Below are 26,678 nucleotides of genomic sequence, written 5' to 3' on the forward strand. Positions count from 1 at the left end.
CTGCGTCCCGGCCACCTGCGGGCTCAGCGGTGTGGCCCATTTGAACTGGTAGTTTCTCCGCCGCTTTGGAAGCAGACGGCCCGTGCGCCGGTACTGACCGCTTTACGTTGTTCGCAGACGGGGACAGGATCGCCGTCGGCCTTGAGGAAGGGCTCTACGTCATAGAGGTGACCCGGGATGGTGAGTGAGCCGGGCGCTCAGGTCGCCTGCTTAGCGCCACACGCGCGGGGTCAGTGGTGGCAACGTGTAGGGTTAAGACGGATCCCCTGGGTGAGAGCAGTAAGTCACCGCGTCCGAGAGCTTTATAAAGAAAGGGAAAGGCCAGCGGCTGAGAAGAAGAACGCGCCACAAATAAGACAGATGGTCAGTAACTGTCTGCCTCGTGTCCCCCAGCCCCGAAGGCTGTGGGCAGGGCCCACCCGGCGGGTCCAGTGAAACGCAGAGGCCAGCCTCGAGGGCTGGTGGTAAGCTGACTGCCGTGTCTATTAGGCCCTTCAGGGAGAGGACTGAGCAGGGAGTCGGGGCAGGGAGAGCTTCCCAGGAGGAGAGATGCTTCCTTAATTCCTGGGCGCACCGAGGCCTTACCAAAGCTCGTCTTCCTTTGCTTCAAATTTTGACCTTGCATTCTTCCCCAGAAGAAAAAGCAAAAGTACCCCCAAGTCTCCCCACTTCACCGCCCTGGGCCCAGCTCTGGGCGCCTCCCCCAAGGAATAGGGAGTTGCCCCGAGGTGGCGGTGGTCCCTTCCTGATGGGCCTGGAGTCCCGGCACACTGGCACAGTGGAAGAAGGGAGGGGCTTCCGTGGTGGCGCAGTGGTTGGGAGTCCGCCTGCCGATGCAGGGGACATGGGTTTGTGCCCCAGTCCGGGAAGATCCCACGTGCCACGGAGCGGCTGGGCCCGTGAGCCATGGCCGCTGGGCCTGCGTGTCTGGAGCCTGTGCTCCACAACGGGAGAGGCCACAACAGTGAGAGGCCCGCGTACCGCAAAAAAAAAAAAAAAAAAAGAAGGGTGAACACATGTGGCCTTGGGATGGTGGCTGCTGCTGCGGGCTGTTTGTCCCTCGGGGTCCAGACCCCTGGCTCTCGCTCAGAGCCCGAGTGGAGGCCCTGCCCCAGTTAGGGTATCGAGGGCCCTGGGTTGGTCTGGGGGCCCAGTGAGCAGGTGGGAGCCTTCAGCGAGTTTATCCAAGGATCCAGTGAGGTTTTTTTTGTTTTCCAAACGTGGTTCCAGGGTTCAGGGATGAGCTGGAAGGGCGTCCAGATCCACCCACGCAGGGCCTCACTGCCCTTGGCACCTCCCAGCCAGGGCCCTGGTGCCGGGGGCGGGGTGTGAGGTGACGAGGAGGGGGCGCGCCTGGTGGGGCGCGAGCAGAGGCCTTGGCCTCACGCTCTCGCCCCCATCCTGCAGTGATCGTCCGCGTGGCCGACTACAAGAAAGTGTACCAGATCGAGCTCGCCCCCAAAGAGAGAGTCGCCGTCCTCGTCTGCGGCCGGAACCACCACGTGCACCTGTGTCCGTGGTCCTCCTTCGACGGCGTGGAGAGCAGCGTGGACGTGAAGCTTCCGGAGACAAAAGGCTGCCAGCTCGTGGCGACCGGGACGCTGAAGACGGGCGGCCCCACCTGCCTGTTCGTGGCGGTGAAGCGGCTGGTGCTTTGCTATGAGATGCAGAGAACTAAGCCTTTCCACAGGAAGTTCAGCGAGCTTGTGGCCCCTGGCAATGTACAGTGGATGGCCGTGGTCAAGGACAGGCTCTGTGTTGGCTACCCTTCCGGGTTCTCTCTGTTGAGCACCCGGGGAGATGGGCAGGCTCTAACCCTGGTAAATCCCCATGACCCCTCGCTTGCGTTCCTCTCACAGCAGGCTTTTGATGCCCTTTGTGCTGTGGAGCTCAAAAGTGAGGAGTACCTGCTTTGCTTCAGCCACATGGGACTGTACGTGGACCCACAAGGTCGGAGGTCACGCACGCAGGAGCTCATGTGGCCTGCGGCGCCCGTTGCCTGTAGTATGTATATGTTTTCTGTTGCCATACCCCGTTGCCGCTGTCGCATCGCCGGTCAGCATGTGCCCTATTTGCTTTGGTTTGTCCTCTAGCTCCCTTAGCTGAGTAGTCGTGAGAGGCGGGCCCCCGCGGCTTGCTGCGGGGGGGCAGGGTGGTCCCACTGCCACACCCCGGGCCCGTCGGAGTGGGCTTGCCCTCCTCTCCCACGGGCCCTGCAGGGGCCCCTCAGCCCAGGAGCCCGACGGAGACGGCTGGCCTCCCTGGGGGAAGGCGAGGCCAAGGGAAGACAGGACCTGCGCTGTTTTACGTTTTAAAAGATGTTCTTCGTGATGATGTATAAACTTACACGGTGATGAAAACAAGCTAAAGGTTTCCAGTGACCAGAAAATACTCAGTTCTGATGTCCAGGTCAGAGTTCCTCTTGGGACAAATACTGTTCCGAGGGGTAGGAGCTGTTCTGGAGAACAGTTGTTGCTTAATCGGCTCAGTTAAGTGTCCTTCTGCGTGGACGACAGCGCTGGGCACGAGGCCCTGGAGTCCGCACTCCACGGGGGGCACTTCCTGCTGGGCCTGCTGTCTGAGCACTTTTTAAAGACCCCAAACCTCAAATTCTACCCACTCGATATAGGGCATAGCAGGTGGGCTGCATCGTGACACCCGAAGGCCCGAGGGACGAGGCGTGAGTGGGCAGCCGCAGGGCACACGTTGATTCCAAGCTGCCAGGGGCCGGGGTCGTGGGGGTGGGAGGGGGGAGCTCGGTCTTTCCTTAATTACCTAAAGGTACAGTCTTGTGGCTGCCTCGTTGCTGGCTTCACCAAGCTGGCAGAACAGCCAAGGCGCTGGGACCAGGAGCCCGGCCCGTGAGGGGAGCTGCCAGCCTTTAGCCGGCGGAGGCTCACGGGACGTGTCCCGGCTTTGTTAGCCCTTGGCCAGGGCCTGGGGTGCCGTGCAGGCAGCCAGAGCCAACAGGAGGGGTCGAGGCCTGGCCCTGGCGCTGCTCCTCCTGGTCTCTCCCTGCCGCACCCGCCGGTCTTCATGGGCGGCCAGTGCAGGAATGACCTCGACCACCCGGTAACGTCCGACAGGGTGCAGGTCACTGAGTGCCGTGTTCTGTAATCTTGACCGTGGGTGACCTGGCGGGGACGCCCGAGGTTCCCGCGTTCTCCTCTGAGTCCAGCTCTCCCCACCTTTGTGCTCTCGTCTCACCTCCACGCACAGTACAGATGCCAAGTCAGTTGTAGAGCTGGCAAAAAGTAATTCAGTAACTTTGAGGATGGAGAACCAGACGTGTTTGTTGCCTGCTTGTCCCAAGCCCCATCCGAGCGTGCATGTGTTCTTCCCCCTCTCCTGTTAATTGGGGGGCGTGGCCAGGGGGTCGCGTTAATCAGTCCCATCCTACCAGGGACGACCCTGAGGGCCACGAGGTGAGGTGACCTGCACAAACCACACAGCAGAGGCTGGCTTCAGACTCGGATCTGTCAGACTTCACGGCCCATGTTCTCTCCACTGATTTAACTTTTTAGTTTAAATTTTTCTTTAGACTGGACATCTCAGTTTATCACTTTATCAGTAAGTCGTACGCACAGATCTCTCCTGGCTCCCTGCAGATGAAGCCCCACGTGCTCACAAGTAAGAAGAGCTGCCCCAGAAGCCCCCACGTGGGGGAAGGTCCTCTGAGTTACCTCAGGGCCCTCTGGTTTCTCTGACCATCTTTTTTGCATGTGGCACTCAAAAATAAGGCCTCATGGTTTGTCTGAGATGTCACTTCTGGGACAGTCTGGTGACTGGTTCCAGCATCTTTTGTCTGTTTCCTAAACCCTGTTATATTTTCTTTTTTGTGTTCAGAAGAACAGGTGTGATCAGAGAGCCCATTGGAGTCTGTAACAGCAGACGCTTTTTAGAAATTCATCTTCAGATAAGTGTAACGTGAGGAAGATTAACCCTGGAAGGTAGAAGGACCAGGAACCAGGGCTGAGCCAGAGCCCCCTGCCAGCTCTGCGTGCCGGCCCGGGCGAGGCTGTGATGACCGCGTGCTGGGACCCCGGCCTCGCGCCTCTCCTGGCAGGATGGCGGGTTGCAGCCTCCACCGCTGCTTTCTCTCACTCACATAGTTCAGATATTTTTTTACCGCTGTCCTAAGCGTGGGAAAGGCCCCTTAAACTTCGGGTGCCACAGGGCCACCAGTCCTCGGTCTCACACGTCTGGTTCGCTGGGAGGGTTTTCTGTCACGACCTTACGATGTCCCATCCCTTAGCGGGGAAAGGGAAAGACAGCACCAACTCCCCAGCTCATTGCAGGAGAATAATTGTCGTTTTACTGCGTGTGTGTGCAGACCCGATTATAGGAGGGCTGCCTGAAAGCAGCTCCAGGGTAAGCCAGCGCCCTTGCCCAGAGCCCAGCAGTAGTCTCTGGGTGGAGATTTTAAATATTTACCCAGAAATCTGACCTTTTGGCATCTCTGAAAGAAGGGATTTGCCTTAAGAAACAGGACCTTGGGCCCCTGCCTGGATTTCAGGTGTGTTGAGCCTGAAGTGACAGGCTTCTGCAGTAGTTGTATAAGAAAGCTAAAGGGGAAGCCAGGTGTTTAAACAGGTCACCTTTGGCACCTGTGGCGATGGTATTGAAATGCTGTTTAGTTGCAGGAGTGGAGGTAAAGCGTTCAGACGTCCGTTGTCTTTGTCTGAACCTTGAAGTGAAGGTTCCCTCTAGAGTGAGGGGCAGGGCCCCTGCGGCCCGGGCCGTTGCACCCCACGCGGGGCGGGCGGCCCCCAGCACTGGGGGGGCCCCGGGCTCACCACTCTGCTCCGTGTGCGCCAGGTTGCAGCCCCGCGCACGTCACGGTCTACAGCGAGTACGGCGTGGATGTCTTCGACGTACGCACCATGGAGTGGGTCCAGACGGTCGGCCTGCGCAGGGTAAGGCCCGGCGGTGCCCAGCCCCTCCCCCGGCCGCCCCCCTCCCCCGCAGCAGCCAGCCTCCCTCTCTGGTTTCCAACGCAGATCCGGCCACTGAACTCGGAGGGCAGCCTCAACCTCCTCAACTGCGAGCCTCCCCGCCTGATCTACTTCAAGAGCAAGTTCTCGGGTGAGCCCTTCTCGGGGGGAGCGGGGGACGGGGGCTGGAGGGGGCCTGCCTGGGAGTCGGCGGCCGCGTGGCCCTCCCCCCGGCCCCACGGAGCCACGGCGGCCTTCCCTTGTCCTGCAGGAGCGGCTCTCAGCGTGCCCGACACCTCTGACAACAGCAGGAAGCAGATGCTGCGGACCAGAAGCAAACGGCGGTTTGTCTTCAAGGTGCCGGAGGAAGAGAGGCTCCAGCAGCGACGGTAGGCGCCCGGCCGGGGCCGTGCTGGGCCCGGGGGACGCCGACGCCTTCCCGGACCTCACGGTGCTTCCTTCCCCAGAGAGATGCTCAGAGACCCGGAGCTGAGATCCAAGATGATCTCCAACCCCACCAACTTCAACCACGTGGCCCACATGGGCCCGGGCGACGGGATGCAGGTGCTCATGGACCTGCCTCTGGTGAGCCCGCGGGTGCTGTCCCCTGCCCACCCCCCACCCCGGCTCCCCTGTGGCCCCTGCCTGTGTGCCCCTGAGGTGTCTGTCACCATCTCAGTCTGTTAGGGGTTTGTGAGAAATAGCTGTCAACAGTGACTGCTAAAACATCCGAGTATGGGCACGTAGCATACTTTGTGGGTTGTTTTTTTTTTTACTTAAAAATTGTGTTTTCTGTAGAATTTGACTTGGCCTAAAGCCACTATTGCCAATTATTAGCTCAAAACTGACCTGTTGCCACTGTCCAGAGGTCCTTCCCAGCTCGTTTTGCCTGTCGAGGCCCAGGGCCCCGGCCTGCTCGTGCTGCAGACTTTGCGCTTGGCCTGCGCGCTCTGCCCGGGGCCCGGCTGGGCTCCCCCAGGGCGTGCTCACGTGCTGACATGCTGTTCTCTCTGCCCAGAGCGCCGTGCCCCCCTCCCAGGAGGAGAGGCCCGGCCCTGCTCCCGCCAGCCTCTCCCGCCAGCCTCCGCCCAAGAACAAGCCTTACATCTCGTGGCCCTCATCAGGTACCAGGGGCGCCCGGGGCGGGGCCTGGATGCTGGGACTCCACGCTTTCAGTTCGTCTCTGAACGGTTTTCCCCAAGATGATCGATGGCTGCCTGTGTTCCGTAGGTGGATCTGAGCCCGCCGTGGCTATGCCTCTAAGAAGTATGTCTGATCCCGACCAGGACTTTGACAAAGAGGTAAGACTTGCCCAATTACAAGGGACAAGGCCTGGGGTCTGCAGCTCCACACGTGCAGGAGACTCGAAGCAGCTGTTCTTTGGAGAAAGAGACTCCATCTCCCCTGGAGCGGCCATGTAGGGCCTCAGTGGTCACCAGCCCCCAGGAGCCCCCCACTCATGACTGCTCAGGCTGAGCCAAGGCCAGGAGGAGGGAGGAGTTGAACCCTGTGGCTGTGAGTGTGTCGGGAGAAAGACATGGATTCTCGCCTCCAGGTCATGGCCTCAGGGAGACTGAGGCCTCTGCGGCCTGGTGCCGGGCCTCCTTCCGGGCCCTGCTCCCGAGTCACCTGGTCCCTTGCCCCCAGCCGTGGCCGCCCGAGGCTGGGCCAGCCCTGGGAGGATGCCGCCAAGAGCTCAGGAGGCATCAGGAGGGGGGCCAAGGGAGCTGCTGGGCCCAGCTCTCCTCCTGGGCACTGACTGTGGGTGGGCGTCACCGTGCACAACTGAGAGATGAAAGCCCTCCTGTGAAAAGTGCAGGAAGGCTTCTCCTGTCTAGACCCCTCCGTGTAGGTTTATGCACGTGGCTGTAACGCGTCAGCAGGCACGTTCCTTTTAAAGCACAGGTGGCCTCACGCGTCTTGCCCTCTCTCTCCTCCTCTGACAGCCCCCTGGGATCGGAGTGTGGGGGGCCAGGTGGGGGCATCCCTGGCTCAGGTGTTCTTGGGCTTTCAGACCCGGCTCCTGGTGGCAGTGTCCTTGGTTCCCTGTGTGTGTGGTCGGGGAGGAGGATGGGAGGAATGGCAGCCTGAGGGCTGTGCCCCAGCAGCACTTTTGTGGGAAGGAGGAGAGAGGCTGGGTGCGCTGGCTGTTCTCATAGCCCCGGCACCGACAGCACGTACTCACGGGGGCTGCTGAGCCGACAGCAGAAACCAGAAGGGCTTCGCTTCACGTGGTCCTCACCTTCCTGGCTTGGCTGGCTTTTCAGGTGTGGATCGGCTGCTGCTTCCTCTGGGTCCACCTTTGCGCCCTTTACCCGTCTTCTCTTGAGTCACCATGCTTTCCTCTTACTCGTTTATAGAAACTCTTCATAGATTATGGGTGTTAATCTGTTGCAGGTACTTTTCCCCTTATCGCTGATTTTTTAATTTTGTCTTTAATTGTAAGGGCACTGTCATACAGAAAATTCTAATTCTCGTACAGTCTAGTCTTTATCTTTTTATTAAGATAAACATTCTCTTGTAGTCTGAGAGCTTGGTAGGGTTTTCTGTTTGTCATTACGTCATGAAAGTGCGAGGGGGTGTGAGAGTGAGTGTGTAAGTGTGTCTTAGCGTGTGTGTGTGTGCGCAAGGACCTGAGCTGCTTTCTTTCTAAGGTACATGACACGCTGGCCCTGCACCACTTCTTCCTTCCAACGTGAAGTGTTACCCTTTATTATTTGTTGAATTCCTTTGTTTATGTGTCTCTATTCCTGGAGCCTCCGCTGCACCACCTGTAACCTGAGAGCCGGTAGAGCACATCCCTTCATTCCCACTTTTCAAAACACTTTCTTAGCTTCTCCTTCAAATAAATTTTAAAATAAATTTAAAAATATTTTTAGGGGCTTCCCTGGTGGCGCAGTGGTTAAGAATCCGCCTGCCAACGCAGGGGACACAGGTTTGAGCCCTGGTCCGGGAAGATCACACATGCCATGGGGCAACTACTGAGCTTGTGCTCTAGAGCCCGAGAGCCACAGTTACTGAGCCCACACGCCTAGAGCCCCTGCTCCGCAACAGAGAAGCCACCACAATGAGAAGCCCACACGCCGCAACTAGAGAAAGCCCACGTGCAGCAACGGAGACCCAACGCAGCCAAAAATAAATTAAAATTTTTTTTAGATTATGGAGCTTGTTGACTCCATCATAATCTAAAAAAAGTGAAAATTGTGTTGAGCTTTTCGCTGGGATTGTGTTGGGTTTGTAGATTAATTTGGGGGCTGCTCACCATCCTGACCTTCCCTGTGTAGGAACACTGCACGTCGCTCCCCTTGATGGGTTCCCTCTTGCAGGTTGCACGTGTTGGTGGCTAATAAGTTAATTCTTAAGCATTCCAAGGCTCCTGTTGCCATTGTGCATAAAATACAATCCTCTTAACGTAGGACAGTGAGATTCAGTTGGTGAACATTTTGATGCCAGTTTTTCCATCTGTGTTTATCAGTGAAGTTATCTGTGCCGCCTTTTCTGAGCTGCTCTCTTTCAGCTGTCTTCAGGGCTGCACCAGCCTCAACTCTGGCTTAGGAAATCCGGATCTCTTAGTTGCCATCATACAGGGGTTTTCTTTTCCTGGAAGGTTTCATAGGCCTCCCTTAAAAGGGCCTGAGGTTGATGGCTAGAGAGGTAGGTCTTCTGGGGCTTTTTTTCTTATTATTTTCCCTGCAACTATCTGTTTTGAAAAATTTCAAACTTCCAGGAAAGTTGCAAGAATAGTAGAGTGAATAACCCACATAGCTGTACCTAACCCATCTTCCCCATTTGGGTTTTTGGGGAGGAACCAGCAGAAAGTGAGTTGCAGTATTACCCACCCCTAAGTACTTATCCCGCACCTCCCTCAGCGTCTCCCCGCTGCCCGGCGACGTCCTGTTCCTAAACCTAGAATCCAGCCAGGGCCGCACGCTGCGTTTAGTAGGTGCATCTCTTTAGTCTTCAGTCTACTGTGCAGTTTGTTTACAAAAAGTGCAGTTTTTTTGCAAAACGTTCCTCAGTCAAGGCTTGTCTGATTTTTTGAATTGGGTAAACAGTGAAAAGGCCCCGCACCTGTCTCCCAGCCACCCAGTTCTCCCCAGGGACCGACAAACAAGTGTGTGTGAGTGTGCATGCACACATGCACACATTTTTTTCCTGACTGCACCCATCGTGCCTTTTATCTGAGAGCAAGGCTGTTCCCTCACGTGACCACGGTGCAGCTGCCACACTGATGAAGCCACCTGCGTGTCCCCATAATGTCCTTAAGCACCTTTGCTGGTGCAGGACCCAGTCCCCAAGCACGCGTGGCATTTAGCTGCCTCATCTCTTTGGCCCCTTTACTCTGGAACAGGCCCTCAGCGTGTCTGACAGAGAGCACATCCTTTATTTTCTAGAACGCTCCTCAGTTTGGGTGTCTGACGTTTCCTTGTCTTTTGAGATTTGGGTTGTGTGTCCCACGATGGAGTACGGCACACAGGACGTGGTGTCCTTCTTGGGGTGTTGCATCTTGAGGCACATGGCATCTGTTTGTCCTGTACTGACCTGTTTGTTCCTCTTTTTAGTTTATTTAAGTGAAACTCACATAACAAAGTAACCATTTAAAAGTCAACAATTCGGACTTCCCTGGTGGTTCAGTGGTTAAGGACCCGCCTGCCAATGCAGGGGACACGGGTTCAATCCCTGGTCCAGGAAGATCCCACATTCCGTGGGGCAACTAAGCCCGTGAGCCACAACTACTGAGCCTGTGCTCTGGAGCCCTGAGCCACAACTACTGAGCCCACGTGCCACAACTGCTGAAGCCCATGCGCCTAGAGCCTATGCTCCACAACAAGAGAAGCCACCGCAGTGAGAAGCCCGCGCACCTCAACGAAGAATAGCCCCCGCTCGCCGCAACTAGAGAAAGCCTGCGTGCAGCAACCAAGACCCAATGCAGCCGAAAATTAAAGAAGTCAGCAGTTCAGTGGCTGTTCAGTACATTCACAGTGTTGTACAATCACCAGCTCTGTCTACTCAGAACACTTCCATCACTGCAAGATAAAACCCCCACCCACTGAGCAGTTTCTCCTCAGTTCCTGCCTCCCCCCAGCTCCTGGCTACCACCAGTCTTAACAACCTGTGGATTTGCCTGTTCTGGGCATTTCATATAAGTGGAATGAATCAGACAGTACATGGCCTTTCGTGTCTGGCTCTCCTTTCACTCGGCATCATGTTTTCAAGGTTCATCCATGTTGTTGCATGTATCAGTAAGGTGTTTCTTTTTATTGCCAAATAGTCCAGTGGATAGATGGACCACATCTTACGTGCTCATTGGTTGTTAGGAATAGTGCACTAGGAACATCTGCATGCATGTATTTTTTGAGTACGTGTTTTCACTTCTCTGGGGTATGTACCTAGGAGTGGGATTGCTGGGTCATATGGTGGCTCTACTTTTTAACTTTTTGAGGAACCACAGCAGCTGTACCATTTTACATTCCCACCAGCAATGTACAAGGGTTGAGTCCACATCTTTGCCAACACTTATTTTTTTTCTTACAAGAAAATTTTTTTTCAATAGCCATCCTAGCAGGTGTGAAGTTGTATCTCATTGTGGTTTTGGTTTTCATTTCCCTAATGATTAGCGATGTTGAGCATCTTTTTCATGGGCTTATTGGCCATTTGTATACCTTCTTTGGAGAAATGTCTATTCAAGTCTTTTGCCCATTTTTAAATAGGATTATTTGTCTTTTTGTTGTTGGGTTGTAAGAGATTTTTATATGATATGGATAGGGAATTCCCTGGGGGTCCAGTGGTTGGGACTTGGCATTTTCACTGCTGTGGCCCGGGTTCCATCCCTGGTCTGGGAACTAAGATCCCATAGTTGTGTGGTGTGGCACAGCCAAAAAAAAAAAGGATACCAGACCCTTATCAGATACGTGATTTGCAAATATTTTTTGCACGTTCTTTGGATTGTCTTTTCACAATTCTCTGTGTCTTTCAGTGCACAAAAGTTTCTAATTTTGGTGAAGTCCAGTTTTTCTGTTTTTTTCTTTTGTTGCTCGTGCTTTTGATGTTATATCTAAGAATCCATTGCCAAATTCAAGGTTATGAAGATTTAGTCCTGTTTTCTTCTTAAGAGTTTTATGGTTTTAGCTTTTGTTTAGGTCTTTTTTACATTTTGAGCTAGTTTTTGTGTGTGGTGTGAGGTAGGGGTCTAGTTTAATTCTTTTGCAGGTGAATATCCAGCACCATTTGTTCCTTCACCCATTGAATGGTCTTGGCACCCTTGTTAAAAATCCGTTGACCACAGGTTTATAGATACATTTCTGGACTCTCAATTCTATTGCATTGGTCTTTATATTAATACTACCACGCTGTATTTGATTACTGTTGCTTTGTAGTACATTTTGAAGTAGTAAGTTTGGGAAGTGTGAGTCCTCCCACTTTTTCTTAGTATTGTTTTCACTATTCTTGAGTCCTTTGCAATTCTATATGAATTTGAGGATTGGCTTTTCCATTTCTGCCCCTCCCCCCCAAAAATCCATTGGAATTTCAGTAAAGATTGCATTGAATCTGTAGGTTGATCATTTTGGGGAATATTGCTGTCTTTACAATAGTCTTCCAATCCATGAACATAGGATGCCTTTCTGTTTATTTAGGTGGTCTTTCATTTCTTTCAGCAATGTTTTATAGTCTCAGTATACAGATCTTTCACCTTCTTGGTTAAATTTATTCCTAGCTGTATTTTATCCTTTTGGATGCTATTGTAAATGGAATTATTTTCTTAATTTCCTTTTCACATTGCTCATTGCTGATGTATAGAAACACAACTGATTTTTGTATGTTGATCTCGTACCCTGCAACTTTACTGAATTTGTTCTTTGTGGAGTTCTTTAGGATTTTCTATCTGTACAGAGTCATGTCAGCTGTGAAGAGAGATGCTTTTACTTCTTCCTTCCCAGCTTGGATGCCATTTTGTCTTGCCCTGGCTGGAACTTGTAGCAGTGTTGAATAGCGGCAGTGAAAGCAGCACCCTGGTCTGGCTTCTGCTCCGAGCGGGGGCTTTGCCTTTCACCACTGGGTGTGAAGTCAGCTGTGGGCTGCTCACGGCACCGTGTCCTGTTGAGAAAGATCCTCTCTGTTCCTCATGCTTTTATCATGAAAGAGCTTCACGTCTGTGACCTCTGACTGCTTGGTTGCCATGCTGTCTGGTTTCTTCACTGCGGAGTTGCTCCTTCTTGTAATAGTTACTGAGTCACTTGTGGGGTTGGGCCTTGGTTTATGATCTTTCACCAGCAAGGACCACGTGACAGGCTTGCAAAGAGTGTGCTCTCCTAACAAGAATGGAGCCAGTAGGGGCTGCACCTGCCCAGGCAGCATCACCTCCACAGGCCCAGGGCCATGGTTCTCATGCTGTCCCTCTTTGTCTTCACAGCCTGATTCGGATTCCACCAAACACTCGACTCCATCGAACAGCTCCAACCCCAGCGGCCCACCAAGCCCCAACTCCCCCCACAGGAGCCAGCTCCCCCTTGAAGGCCTGGAGCAGCCGTCCTGCGACGCCTGAAGCTGCCGGCTCACCGCAACAGGGCCGGGGGGCCCAGGTGGCCTCTGGTGTCAGTGCCAAGACTGAGCTGACCCTCCAGTGTTGTCCAAGGAACTGTCGAATCGATTTGTAGATACGGAGATGAAGAAAACACTTTATTATACTCGTGGTTGGTTTGATGCCGCACCGAGGTGGTAGACCTGATCTGCTCATCTGCCCAGCTGCTCCCCGTGTGCACACAAAGGGCCGCCTGCGGCCCCTCCTGCCCAGAACCAGCTGAGGCAGTGCGGGGGGGCCTGTGACGCCAGCCTCCTGCAGACCCCAGTGGCGCCCGGGGGCCTCTGCAGGAAGCAGGCAGCTCGGGACGGCCTCGGTGCTGCGTCTGTTCCCTGTTCCCTGAAACTGTTTCCTAGGACCTTAGGAGAATAGTAGGAAGTTGTATATCATTCCCAGTGTCCCTAGAGTTTTGAAGACAGAGGAAAGTGGAGCTTAGTTTGTGGCCTTTTTATTCATTTAGCCATTACATAGTCAGTCAGATGCAGAAGTCCTTCTGCCGACCTTGTAGCCATGGACAGAGGCCCATTCGAGTGAAGCCTGCCCTGTCCTGGTCCCTCGTGTGTGTCAGTCCGCTTCTGGTCACAACCACGAAGTGTCACCCGTGTCTACTACTGTGACGTCAGCTGTGCTCCGGTTCCTGCTGTAAAACCAGTGAGTGTCGTGCACCCGCGCCCCGCGGCCTGCGGGCCGAGAGGAGGCCAGAGCCCCGGGTAGCCCCACGGCAGGTGCCAGGACCCCCGCCCCGCATGGAGCCCCGTGATGAGTACCCTTCCGGATTGTGTAGACTCACCACCACACTCCGCCCAGTGGGCTGGCCCGCAGCGCCCGCGTGTATCTGCCTGCCTTCCCTGCGGCGTTTGTGAGTATCAGGCAGCCTCCTGTCTCTGTAAAGGCTTGCGGTTAACTCGCCCCGCTGGGCTTCTCCCTGTTCTCCCGCCGGGTGACGTTCTCGGTGGCATCGCTGTTGAAGACGTGCACTTACCTTGAGTCGGCACTGAGTGACCTGGGCACCGTGGCCTGCCTGTGCGTGTCCCACGCCCAGCACCCGCCTGCCCGCCCCCTGGGCCTTCTGCTGGGGCTGGCACCTGCTGGGGGTTCTGGTTTTTACTTTTTTAATGTAAGTCTGAGTCTTTGTAATTATTGAATCGTGAGAACATTTTTGAACAATTTACCTGTCAATAAAGCAGAAGACGGCAATTTTTAAGTTCTCAGTGGTTTGTCTGAATGTGACCACCTGTAACCCGGTGTCTGCCCCCCCCCCCCACCAGTAGCGCCCTGTGCTGGAAAGCACCGTCTTGCCTGTGGAAGCCATTCTTGGTCATTTGCTCAGGTGGGGTCCATGCTAAAGGTTTGTGTCCACGTGGCAGGAACCAGCCACCAGAGCTGGGACCTCTTCCCTGCCAACGTCACGATGGGGGCCTCCTGGGGACACCCTGCACCATGGTAGGCAGGGTCAGGGGTGGGCCACTGGCTGGAGGGGGGGGTCCGTCTGGCCAAGTGTCCGTGCCAGGACAGGCAGATGATGATGGGCATTCAGCCTGAGAGCAGCAGGTGCCCTCCAGGGCCGGGGCAGGGCGGGGCCGGCTGCTGCACTGGGGACCCCAGTGCTGGGAAAGGGCGATGTGCCCATGAGCCCACAAGGGAGAGCAACGCCCCGGGAGGGAAGCTGCACGGGACAGACGCACACTGGCCCTTCAGCAGCCCCGGGGGATAGGGTGGGGAAGACCACCCCCAGGAGGGGGGAGCTCATGGGGAGGCTGGGCTGGCTGGATGGGTGGCCACACTGGGGGCTCTGGCCCCCAGCACGGGGAGCAGCCTGCGGTGAGTTAGGTTTCATCATTTACTCTGACCTCCAGTAAGCTCCTGGTAACGTGCGGGCGGTGACGGCACCTGCCGGAGAGGGTGGTGTGAGGATACAGTAGAGCACAGACAGCGGCCGCCAGGTGCCTGGCAGGTGATGCTTGGGGAGCGGCCTGGGCACCCTTGCGGCTCCGCCAGTCAGCACGGCCTGGGCTCCGCAGCCAAAACAGCCCCGCCGGCCGGCGGGGACCCAGGCCCATCTCACTGTGGGCCTCCATGGTCACAGCTGGGGAAGGAGCATAGCAAATTTTAGGAGCAGACACAATCCTCCCACCTGTCCCTGTAAGGGGACCACCCAAAGCACAGGCAGAGACAACTGACTGAAATCACAGCACCTGGAAAACTGAGAAGCGAGCATAGGCCAGTGGTAAGCGGCCACGTGGGGTAGCGGGCAGCCGGGGCCTCGGGGTCAGAGGTGATGGGATTGGACACTGGCCCTTCCTCCATTTGACATCTGCCCCACGTGAGGGGAGCACCTCTCACAGGTCTGAAACACGGGTGCTGAAGTGTCAGTCGTTTTTTAAATGAAATATTAGCTATTGCAACAGCTACACAGCACCAAGAGTAACGACCACCCACAACGTGGGTGAGCGTCACGGGCAGGATACTGGCCACAGAGCAGGGCTTCCCGAGTGCCGGAAACTTACAAGCAAAGTCACTGTTAGAGGCTCGCAGGTGGTCACCCTTGTGGGGGGAGGGAGGGGGATGTTTTCAGATGCTGCTTACACAGAAGTGTCCCTCCCTGACAGTTCAAGCTGGGCATCTGTCAGTACAACTTCACACACACACACACACACACACACGCACACGCACACACACACGCACACGCACGCACACGCACACGCACTCACACACACACACACTCACACGCACACGCACACGCACGCACACGCACACGCACTCACACACACACACACTCTCACACACACACGCACACGCACACGCACACACTCACACTCACACACACACACACACTCCACCGTCCCACTGCTGCCCCATCAAGCACCTACCAAGTGAGTGTCCTACTCAGGGCGGCTCAGTCCCGACACCCACCCTCCAGGTCAGAGCTGCCCTCAGAAGGGGGAGGGCGAGGCCTGGCCCTGCAGCGATGGACACCAAACAGCCCCCACCCAGCAGGACGCACCTGCCAGCTCTCTGACACGCTCCACCACTGGCCCCTGCCCCCAGCAGACCCCTGGGACCGACCGCTCCTCCGGGCAGCCCAGCCTGCCGGAAGTCCAGGTCCACCTGGCTGGCCCTGGGCCTGAGCAGCTTGGCATGAGGTAGGGGAGCACCTAGCAGCCCACTTCTCCACCCTGCCTGGTGCCTCACTCGGATTCCCCTCTCCCCACCCCACCGCCCCCTCCTGTTTCAGTCCCCTCCCTAGCCTTAGGGGCTTCCTCCATGGGCTCCTCCAGAGCCGGGGAAGCCCCCTCCTAATTCTGGGTGGAACATCGCAGACCAGAAGCCTCAGACCGCCCCAGCCTACAGGTAGTACCCAGGACTGCCCTGGGCGGGTGGCCAGGCGCCAGCCGGCACAGGCTCTGAGGACCACCCCTCGCCATCCCACCAGGCAGGGGCACAGGGGTGGCAACGCAGGAAGCAGTGTGTCCACGGCTGACCGCAGGCGCGGGAAAGCCCTTTATTGAGCAAGGCCACCCTGCCCTTGGCCAGCGGAGGGTGGGGTAACCCACAGGGCCTGCGACGCCGGCGGGGGGAACAGTTCCGCGGCCGCTCAGGCCTCGGCCTCGGCTTCGCCAAAGAGCGGATTAACAAAGTAGCTGCGGCTGGAGCTCCCGACGTCCGGCTGCGGGGCGGGGAGCTGCGAGAGCGCGGAGTCAGGGATCCGGCCGCGGGAAGTCAGTCCCACACCCCCGCCCCCGGGGGCCCCCTCACCGCCTCCGCCGGGTCCGCCGCGTAGAACACAGGGTTGTGGAAGCCCACGGGCGCCCCAGCCGGCGCGGGGTCCGCCTCCTCGCGCCTCTTCCACCTGGAGGTAGGGACGCACGTGAGCCCTGCGTGCCTGAGCGCCGCGTACCTGAGCGCCGAGGCCCCGCCCCGCGGCCCCGCCCCGCGTACCTGAGCCTCCCCGCGCGGCGCAGCAGCAGCGCCCCCGCCAGCAGCGCCAGCGGTAATAGGAGCAGCGCAGGCGCCAGGCCGCCCGCCAGCCCCGCGAGCGGCCCCGGCGCGTTCAGACCCGCCGTCGAGCCGCCCCCAAGGGGCGCGCCCGACTCTCGAGCTGCCGCCGATAGGACCCCGAGGGCTTCGCCTGCAATGGAGGGCGCCGGCTCAGTCGGCCCCGAGCAGAGCGGGGCGGGGCAGAGGGGCGGGGCTGGGAAGGGGGCGCCCGCGGTTACCGTGCTCCGCGATGTCCGCCAGGAGGGCCCGGGCTAGGCGCCCCGCGCCGCCGGTCTCGGGGCCGGTCTCCACCAGCACCACCTGGATCTCCGTGTCCGCCTTCGCGCCTGAGGCTTCGCGGAGCCGGGGCTGGCGCGGAACCTTGGACACGGCCATTTGCAGCCCCTGATACTGGGGCTGGAGAGGGGCACAGAGTTGGCCCGGGGACTCCACCCCTCGGCCCTGTGGGAACGTTGGGGGCAGGGACAAACGGTGGACAGGCGGAGAGTGGACGCCTCAGTGAGGAGGCGGAGTGGAGCCCGGGGATCCCTGCGGAGAGGGTGGTCCCAGACCGGGGCTGCGGAAGGGCAGGGGCCCGGCCCCATTACCAGGGCCAGGAAGGCGTGCAGCAGCCGCGCCCGGTACCGCTGCAGGTCAAAGGCCGGGCCATGGGTCAGCGATACGATGGCTCCTGAAGAAGCAGGCAGGTGAGGGTCAGCACCGCGGGTCCGGGCCCGACAGGGAAACTGAGGCTGGGGGCGAGCCAGGGTAGCCAAGCCGTCCTAGCTAGCAGGGGCCGGGCGAGGCGCTCACCGCAGAGGTCGCAGCACTGCCCTTCCGGCCGGAGGGGGTCTCGGCAGGCAGCCTGGGGGCAGCGGCCACCCAGGGGCTGGAGCAGTGCTGCGCAGATCCACGGCTGCACCTGGAAGCGGAGAAGCGGCGGTCAGCGCGGAGACGGCGAGGAGCAGACGGCAGGGAGAGGGCCACGCGCCCAGGGAGGCGAGCGGGCCAGAGACGGCGGGGCGCGGCGGCCCCTGGCACAGTTCCGACCTCCGGCGCAGAGCCGGGCCCAGCCGTGGGGTGCCCCAGCCACCCCGCTGCGGGCCGCCCTCACCTCGGCGTGGCCGCAGACGCAGCCCGACTGGTCCGCGCAGGCCTCGGGGCCCACGCTCAGCGCGCCCGGCCCGTGGAAGCGCAGGCGGCCCGCGCGGGACGCCAGGAAAGCAGCCAGGTCCTCGTCGCGCGTGAACGTCTGCAGGTGGCCGGGTGACCACCGGAGCCAGCCCGAGGACGAGACAGCACCTGAATGCTCGGAAGCCACCGGGCTAACAGGGTGGGAGGCGCTCCGGCGAGCGGCACTGACGGGCAGAGGCGCCGAGCTGAGACCCCAGCCCCCGCCCCGCCCCGCGCGCCCGGCTCACCTGGCCCAGAGCCCGGACGCTGCGGACGCGCACCGTGCCGGCGCCCGGGCCGAGACCCACCCGGAAGGAGGCGTCGGACGGGAAGACGACGTCGTCGTAGCTGCAGGGCACGCGCTCGGCGTCCACGGAGAAGAGACCGTGCGCCGCGTCTCCGGAGCGCCACAGGCGCGGGTCGTGCCAGCAGAAGCGGTCGGGGTCGCGGAAGAGCGCGGGGCCGCCTGGGCGAGCGCGCGACCCTGAGCTCCGCCCAGAACGCGCCCTCCAACCCGGCCACGCTCCAACCCAGACCTCGCCGTCCCCTCCAGGCCCCACCCACGAACGCGCCCCCTCGAAGCCCTGCCCCTGGCCCGCCCCCTCACCTGTGCTACAGTCCAGGTGCAAGCCGGTGTCCAGGGCGCTGAATCCAGCTCCTGAGGCCAGGACGAATTCCCCGTCCAGCGGCAAGAGCTGTAGGAAGCGCAGGCTGAGGCGGCGCCGCGCGGTGGACTGGGGCATCAGAGGGTCCCACTCTGCGCCCACCCCCGGTCCCCCTGTCCCTGGGGAGAAGAATCTAGACCACAGAGTGAGCAGGCGAGGTCAGGGCCTGGGGGCACCTCGCCCTGCCTGAAGGTCAGATAGGCCGCAGGGAGTAGGGCTGCAAGCCAAGGAGCAAGGAGCTAGCCTGAGACCTGGGAGTGACAGGTCCCAGGGGCCTGATGACTCTTGTCAGGGCCATTGCCCTCCCCTGTCACCTCTGAAAAACTACAGTCCAAGGGCTCGTAGGTTCCAGGAAGCCAAGCTGCTGGGGACTCTGGAGTCAGCCCTGAGCCTGTGAGGGAGGGGAGGGGCTACAGGTGGGGAAGCGGGTGCCAGAGGCAGCGGGGAGGGTAGTGGGGCCTTGGAGCCACCTGTCCCCCCCTCAGCCTGGGCAGCCCCTTCAGCACAGAAGCCCAGGCCTTAGGTGTCAGAGGAAATAGGACAGCGGGGAAGCCCAGGAGGAGGAGGAGGACTGACTGGCCCGCCCCTCCCCCCCCACCAATCCAAGCCCCAGGACCCCGTCCCTCCTCCTTGACCCCGCCAGGGTTGGGGTTGAAGGTGAGGGTCAGACCAGGGGTCACCCTCAGTGCAGGGGTCACGGGGGTTCAACGTCTCAGGGGACATCCACCCAGGGCCCCGCCTTGCATCCCAACTTGCTCGGCAGGGCCTGCTCGTCAGTCCCCCAAGCACTGGGCCTGACCAAGAGGCTGACAATGGGGAGATTCAAGGTCACAGGCCAACTACCTCCACAGCTGAGGGTGCAGCACTGTGACAGCAAGGCAAACCCACCTGTAGGCGCCAGGGACGAGACATGGACAGACGGACACGATGCGCCTCAGGAGGGGGAGGTGGGTACTAGCAGTGTGAAGCATGAACAAGAACTCGGTTTTCAAAAGAACCAAAGCGGGAGATGTACATACTATATGATAAATGTAATAGCTGAAAGACAGCAGGAAAGGGCTGAGCGGGAGGAACCAGGAGAGATGGGAGTCCGCCCAACACTGAAGCACCGACATTCAGATACAAGGGTGGGCGGGGGGAATATCTGAAAAACAATGAAGATGAAATTTCCATATTTGAAGAAAGCTGGGAAACCTCGGATTGAAAGGTCTCATTGAATGCCAAATAAGGAAAATCACAGAACACTATGTTCATGAATATCAAAGACGAAGAGAACATTCTAAAAGCGGCAGAGGGAAAGAACAGATCACCCAGGAAGGAAAAAACTCAGGAATCGGGTTTCTCAGAAACAACAATGCATGCATATGACAGAACAGGCTGCCAGAAGACTTCTGGAGTCTGCAGCCACCTCCAGACACGCCCCTAGACACAGCCCTGCCCACCAGTGGGCAGGAACCCGCCCTGAACTCCAGAATAGTATGTTACATATATTAAAAGATAATAAAAAATACCTTTAAGCCTAAAAGACTTCAGAATGATTGCCACACAAAGACCTGCCCTGAAAACATGCCAGGAGAAAGTAAGAAGGAAAGAAATCCAGAAGCTGAGAAGAGATATGGGAAGTAGGGTGATGAAATACTTTGATGAAGCTTATTGTTGTCTCTTAATAAATGTTTAAATCTAGGACTAAAGTGTGATGGGGGACGGGGAGACCACAAGGGCACGGACATACAGTAAAGAACTTACTTGTTCGAGGGAAGATACAGGTATTGAAAAGATTAAGAAATCAGGACTGCCTAACTTGAAAACCTGGAGGAAATATACCAATTTCTAGAAAATTTTAAAATATTAAAATTGATGCAAGAAGCAATAGAGAGACTTCCCTGGAGGTCCGTGGTAAAGAATCCACCGTCCAATGCAGGGGGTGTGGGTTCGATCCCTGGTCGGGGAACTAAGATCCCACATGCCGCAGAGCAGCTAAGCCTGTGAGCCACAACTATTGAGTTCACGTGCCTCAACAAGAGAGAGAAAACCCTCACGCCACAACTAGAGAGAAGCCCACATGCTGCAACGAAGAGCCCGCGTGCCGCAACTAGGACCCAACGCAGCCAAAACAATAAAGAAAAATATTTTTTAAAAAAAGAAGCAATAGGGCTTCCCTGGTGGCGCAGTGGTTGAGAGTCCGCCTGCCGATGCAGGGGACACAGGTTCGTGCCCCGGTCCGAGAGGATCCCACATGCCTCAGAGCGGCTGGGCCCGTGAGCCATGGCCACTGAGCCTGCGCGTCCGGAGCCTGTGCTCCGCGACAGGAGAGGCCACAACAGTGAGAGGTCTGCGTACCGAAAAAAAAAAAAAAAAAAAAAAAAGAAGCAATAGAGAATTTGAATAGACAAGTAAGCATTAAAGGTTTGTTTGTTTATTTGGCAACACCGTGTGGCATATGGGATCTTCGTTCCTTGACCAGGGATGAACCCACGAACCTGAGAACCCGCGCCCCCTGCTGTGGAAGCATGGAGTCTTAACCCCACTGGACTGCCAGGGAAGTCCCTAAAGAGTTTTTTTTGTTTTTGTTTTCAAATTTTATTTATTTATTTATTTATTTATTTTTGGTTGCATTGGGTCTTTGTTGCTGTGCACGGGCTTTCTCTAGTTGCGATGCTGGGGCTACTCTGTTGCGGTGCACGGGTTTCTCACTGTGGTGGCTTCTCGTTACAGAGCACAGGCTCTAGGTGCACGGGCTTCAGTAGTTGTGGCACGCAGGCTCAGTAGTTGTGGCTCGCGGGCTCTAGAGTGCAGGCTCAGTAGTTGTAGCGCACGGGCTTAGTTGCTCCGCGGCATGTGGGATCTTCCCAGACCAGGGCTCGAACCCGTGTCCCCTGCATTGGCAGGCGGATTCTTAACCACTGCGCCACCAGGGAAGTCCAAAGAGTTTTAAATGTTAGTCAGAGACCTCCTGTTCCCTAAATTCCCAGTCCAAGTGATTTTTATAGGTGAGGTATACTAAACCCTCAAGGAAAATTTAACTTCTTCTTACAGGAAGTTGTTCTGGAAAACAGAAAAAGAGTGAAAATTGCCAGCCCATTTTATGGGGCCAGTATAAGTGTGATTCCAAAGCCAAATTAAGGACAATACAAAAGAAGAAAGATTATAGGCTCAGTTGAGTTATAAATGCAAAGATCCTAAATAAAATATTAGCTGACTGGATCCAATAATGTATTTTAAAAATACATGGCGATCATAGGGTTCATGTCCCAAGAAGGCAGGAAGGAAGGGATAGGAAATGCTCCCATCACGACTTCCCTGCAGTATGTACGATGGTTTCCCAGCAGATGGTAGTGGAGAGTCTTGTGCCAGCAAAATCAGTATGACAGAAGTCAAGTGTCTTGAAGAAGTGGTGCACTTTGACCTGCACCTGAAGGAAGGTGCCAGGAGGACATCAGTCTTACCAGGACGGTTCAACCTCAGAAAACCTCACTAATAGGCTAAAGGAGGCAGGGGGAAATTACATCTCAATGGATGTAGGAAAAAAAAAACTGAAAAGTTCAACATATTTATGATTTTTTAAAGCTTCTAGCAAACTAGAAATAGATTAGAATTTCCACAATTAAATAAAGTTTACATACAAAACCCTACAGCAAACATTACACTCAATGGAGAAACCTCACGTGACTTCTCTTCATGTTGGAACAGGACAAGGATGCCTAATTTTGTCACTTTTGTTTAACATAAGGGTAGAGGCCCTGGACATTGCTACAAGGAAAGAAAAAGAAATAAAGGAGTTAGGGGGGCTTCCCTGGTGGCACAGTGGTTAAGAATCTGTCTGCCAATGCAGGGGACACGGGTTTGAGCCCTGGTCCAGGAAGACCGCACATGCTGCAGAGCAACTAAGCCCGTGCACCACAACTACTGAAGCCTGCACGCCTAGAGCCCGTGCTCCACAACAAGAGAAGCCACTGCAATGAGAAGCCTGCGCACCGCAACGAAGAGTAGCCCCCGCTCGCCGCAACTAGAGAAAGCCCGTTCGCATAAACAAAGGCCACACACAGCCAAAAATAGATAAATAAATACATAAATTTATATATATATAAAAAAGGAGTTAGGACTGGAAGAGAAGAGGAACAATGGTCATTATTTACAAAGATAACCAAATAGAAAATATAATTCTTAAAAATAGGGCCCCATTCACAATAGAAACCAAACTATAAAGTATTTATAAATTAACCGATACTACACAAAACCTCACGTGGACCGTTTTAAGACTCTAGTAAAGAGTTTTATGACCAATGATCTGAAATATCTGGAGAGGAAATCCACGCTCTTGCATGGATGACTTGCCTGTATAAAGGTATCATTCCTACCCAATCAAACTCCAGGGTTTTGGTGGTGGTGCTGTTATTACCTGATAAACCTACACTATAATCTCTCTGCAACAGTCAGATCCACAAAGAACTAGTCAACCTCGTAACGGGGGGTGAAGAAGGCAAGTTACCCAGTGGGACATTAAGACAACTCGCAGAGCCTCAGAATGGGGACAGTGTGGTGCCGGCAGGAGAACGGGCAAAAAGATCAAAGGAACTGCAGGGAAAGCTCAGAGACAGCCCTCACCGGGCAGCTGATGAACAGTGACCAAACAGCCACAAAGTCAGGGGGCAAGGCTGCTGGTTTGGAGGAGGACATTCATGGGAAACTGGGCTCATTCCAAGGAGGAAAAAATACGCCTGGTTCCCTAGCCAGTGCCCCACTCGGCCACGTGCCCCTGATGGCAAAGCCCTGACTTAATAGACAGAATATATAGTTGATTATGGTTGTGACTGAGAAGCAGGAAAAAGATGCTTAAACAAAACACTAAAAACACAGTTATAAGGCAACAGATTTTGCATTCGATAGATGAATGGGGGTTTCTGATCAGCAAAGGGAAACTCAGGCAAAGTCCACAGTGGGAAGACACTTGCAGTATCTCAACAATCATGAATGGGTAGAAAACAGGAGATTCCCCCCCAACAAGAAACCTGGGCTAAGGGTAGAAACGGGCGGGGAGAAGGTTCAGGAAGAGAAAATTCCCAGGGAGAGAAGTTCCAAACCGAGAGAAAAGCAAATGAAATCACTGACAGTCGCTGTGCCTGTTACTAGGGCGACATCTCAGCAGCCGACAACGCTGCGGACCCGCGTGCATTGGGGGTGGGCGGGGCCTCAGGCAGCGCTGGGTCCGTTCGGCCCCCTGTCCCTGGTCCCCTGGTCATTTCCCACCCGGGTCCTCCGGGAGCTGACCCCGCGGAGCGGAGGAGAGGCAGGGGAGGGGGGCGGAGAGGCCCACGGGGCCGTGCGCAGGGGTACAGGCGCGCGGAAGCCTCTGGCCGGGGGGAGGGCTCGCGTCTGGGCGGCGGGAAGGAAGGGGCGGACGGAGGAGCCCGATAAACGAACAATGAATGAACGAATGTTGTGTCTTTTAGGATCCCCAAGCTCTTCCAAAGGAGACCATCAAAGTGACGAAGTCAGCCAGGAGGAGCCCCCAGGTCCCGGCACCCTCCGCCGCAGCTGAGTCCTCCGCCCGCGGGTTCCTGCTCGCTCCAGGCCGCCGCCTGGTTGCCACGGTTACCAGGACTGCGGAGGCGGGTCCCCCCGGTGCAGCTGCTGCGCCCCTACCTCCCGGCTCTGCTGTCACCTCCTCCTCACCACTGCTCCCTCCGCACCTTCGTCTTTGGGTTGGACAAATGTGGGAAAGACATCCCGACCCCGGATCTGCGGGGACGGGGCCATCCTGCCCCATGCCCCCTTCCCAGGCTGCAGGTGAGGGCGGGGCTCCACTGCGCCCACAGCCCTGCCCCACGTGGCGCCAGGCTCCCAGAATTAATGCCGCTTTTGAAAACCATCAATTAACCGATCTGCCTCCAAGTGGAAATAAGGGGTCCCCAGATCCTGCATCTGGGCAAGAGATTGAGTCCCAGGCCTGGGCCCCCAGACTGCCCCTATTCACCCACAGAGTCCAGCGGCCTCCGGGTGAGGGGACCCCCACCCTGGACTCACACTGTGCAGCAGTTTGAGAAAAAGGGCACCAGGACAGGGAAAGGCTGTGGTGGGGTGGGGAGCGGGGCCCTTCCCAGAGCAAACCTTGGAGAAGATAGACTACGGGGGGCGGCAGGGGCCAGAGGCAGAGGGCAGTGGGGATAAGAGGCTCCCTCCACACCCCCCCACAAGGCTGGGGCATAGCCTGGGCTGGGATTGTAGGACCGGCGTCCCCCACTCCCATGTGGGTCCCGGACCTTCCCGAAGCCCCTCCAGACGCTGACGGCCAGTGGACTGCGGGGTCCCCCACGCGAGTGCAGGCCGGTCAGGAGGCAAGAAAGGGGCATGGAACTGACCCCGGCGGGACCCACCAGCCCCCCACCGACCTGGCGCCCATTTGCCACCCGGCCTCACCATGTCCGAGATGCTGTGACCTTCGCGCACCAGGACTGACACCATCTGCAGGCAGAAGCGGCATCAGCGAGCAGGCCCCACCCTTGGGCTCCCAGTGGGCCCGGACCACGCTGGTCCCCACCCCGGCCCCAGCAGTGGAGGCCAGGCACCTTGTCCGCGGGGAACTCGACGGCGGCGCCCGCGCACGGGGTCCGGTTCTGGCTCCAGTTGGCGGCGGTGTCGAAGTCGGTGTTGGGGACCCAGAATTTGTAGGCGGCCCGCGTCAGCGCTGGGGAGGGGTCGACTGAGTGCTCCTGGGCCCGCGGCATCCGGGGTTCCCGCCCAGACGCCCTAGTGGCCCAGGGAGGACGACTTCGCCCAGACAGGCCCTCGCCACTCCCGCTCCCGGCATCGGACCAGACCCTGCAGGAGTCTGGCCACAACGCTCCCTGACGAACTCCTACAGGATCTGCAGAGCCCGCTCAAACGTGCCCTCCTCCGGGACGCCCGCCAAGATCGCCTCCTAGCCCGCCCCCAGTTCGCCCCGCGCTGGAGCCGAAGACCGGGCCAGGCAAGGATGGCGATGACCAAGGGACGGAGGCGAATGGGGCAGCTGAGGCCTCTGCCACGTAGAAGGTGCTGGTGGGGGGGGGGCGCCGCAGGACCCGTCCAGACGGGCTCTGAACTGGAGCTGAGTCCTGAGGGGGCCGCGAGGGGCTTAAGAGAGGGGAACAGGGACGGGGCTGCAGTTTTTAAAGTTCCCGGGGGTTGCGGGCCGGCCCCGAGGACACGCGCCGGCCTGGGTGCGACGGGGAGGGTCCGCGGCGCCCTCGGGGCCGGGAGGACGGAGGCCGGCGGCGGCGCTTCTGGAGGGGACCGGGGCGGTGCCCACGTCGAAGGCGGACAAGCGCCCGAGGGCAGGCGCGGTCCGGGCGTAGGTCTGGCCCGGGCTCCTCGCCTCCCGCACCGCCGGCCGGCGCTGAGCGCGGAGGGACCTGGAGGCCCGGCCGGGTTTCGCAGCCCCTCAAGCTCCCGCCGCCCGCCCCTCGGGGGCCCTTGGCCTCCAGGTGTGTCACGTCCCCCCCCCCTCGCCCCCACCCCTTACCGAAGATCTGCAGCCACAGCAGGACCCGGCCCGGCGCGCCCATCTCGCCCGGGCTTCCGCGTCTCCGACCAGAGACTTTGCCCCGCGGGGCCCACGTGACCGGGCGGGGAGGGGCGGGGGCGGCCGGGGAAGGTTACACATTTACTTCCAGACCCGCCTGCAGAGACCCTTAGGCCCCTCGGAGGCGCCGGCCCCGCCCCCCTCCCTCCTACACACTCAGCCCTCCAGGACCTGGGGACCTTGGGCGCTTGTCGGACCGACTTGCCCAAAATAACGGGTGTGTTGGGGGCGGCGGGTAAACAACCTCTGCTCCCACACCCCCTCTGCCCCAGATGAAGCTGGAGCTGCTCCCAGTCTGCCCACCTAGTGGGGCTGGGTGTCCACTCTCCCAAGCAGGCCCTCCTGCCTCCTGGGCTGGATGGACTGTGGATGGTGGCAGGTAGATGGTGCCTGGTGTCTCGCGTATGGAGGAATGGTGAGCGGGTGACAGTGGGTGCATGGTGAGTGGTGGAGCGTATTTGTGCTGGTTCGTGGATGGATGAGGATCGGATGGATGGGAGATGGTGAGTGAATAAACAAATGGACAGTAAATGAGGGACAGTGGATGGAAAATGAGCGGTGCGTGATCGACGCGTGTTGGATGGTAGATGGATGCATGGATGGCGAGATAATGGCTGGTGGATGGACAGAGGCTCGATGGTTGGTGGCGAGTAGACAGATGACGGGTGGCAGGTAAATGCAGATAGTCGTTGGTGGTGGATGGATAAATGGATGGATGATCACAGATGGTGGATGGATGGATAGAGGAGAGTAGATTGTGGGAAGACGGGCAATGGATGGTAGATGGT

General features: G+C 57.5%; 2 protein-coding genes across 2 annotated transcripts in view; one reads left to right on the forward strand and one right to left on the reverse strand.

Moving 5' to 3' along the window:
• The window catches only part of CDC42BPB (CDC42 binding protein kinase beta), a 113,157-nt gene extending 99,447 nt beyond the window's left edge, over positions 1 to 13,710 (forward strand). The window contains 10 exon segments of the mRNA XM_060095590.1: positions 118 to 180; positions 1,408 to 2,004; positions 4,819 to 4,916; positions 5,001 to 5,085; positions 5,206 to 5,323; positions 5,402 to 5,519; positions 5,953 to 6,058; positions 6,165 to 6,235; positions 12,346 to 12,372; positions 12,374 to 13,710. Coding sequence (XP_059951573.1) covers positions 118 to 180; positions 1,408 to 2,004; positions 4,819 to 4,916; positions 5,001 to 5,085; positions 5,206 to 5,323; positions 5,402 to 5,519; positions 5,953 to 6,058; positions 6,165 to 6,235; positions 12,346 to 12,372; positions 12,374 to 12,589 — 1,499 coding nt within the window. The 3' untranslated portion in view covers positions 12,590 to 13,710.
• Positions 13,711 to 16,026: 2,316 nt separating this feature from the next.
• Positions 16,027 to 25,900, reverse strand: AMN (amnion associated transmembrane protein). The gene is made up of 12 exons (XM_060097876.1): positions 25,831 to 25,900; positions 24,896 to 25,014; positions 24,747 to 24,791; positions 18,272 to 18,359; positions 17,913 to 18,130; positions 17,606 to 17,743; positions 17,305 to 17,413; positions 17,100 to 17,182; positions 16,731 to 16,908; positions 16,453 to 16,642; positions 16,270 to 16,363; positions 16,027 to 16,195 (listed from the first exon to the last, which is right to left on the reverse strand). Exons 1-12 carry the CDS (start codon positions 25,871 to 25,873, stop codon positions 16,109 to 16,111), a joined length of 1,392 nt encoding a protein of 463 aa, XP_059953859.1. The 5' UTR covers positions 25,874 to 25,900; the 3' UTR covers positions 16,027 to 16,108.
• Positions 25,901 to 26,678: the final 778 nt, after the last annotated feature.

Source organism: Mesoplodon densirostris, chromosome 4, assembly GCF_025265405.1.
Source record: "Mesoplodon densirostris isolate mMesDen1 chromosome 4, mMesDen1 primary haplotype, whole genome shotgun sequence".
Lineage (NCBI taxonomy): Eukaryota > Metazoa > Chordata > Mammalia > Artiodactyla > Ziphiidae > Mesoplodon > Mesoplodon densirostris.

Bases quoted from the DNA above. Each gene is read 5' to 3' on its own strand.
- AMN (XM_060097876.1), bottom strand. From the start codon at position 25,873: ATGGGCGCGCCGGGCCGGGTCCTGCTGTGGCTGCAGATCTTCG. The intron at 25,015-25,830 runs GTAAGGGGTGGG...ACCCCTCCCCAG, and splicing joins GCTGTGGCTGCAGATCTTCG to CGCTGACGCGGGCCGCCTAC. The intron at 17,183-17,304 runs GTGAGCGCCTCG...CTGCTTCTTCAG, and splicing joins GCAGTGCTGCGACCTCTGCG to GAGCCATCGTATCGCTGACC.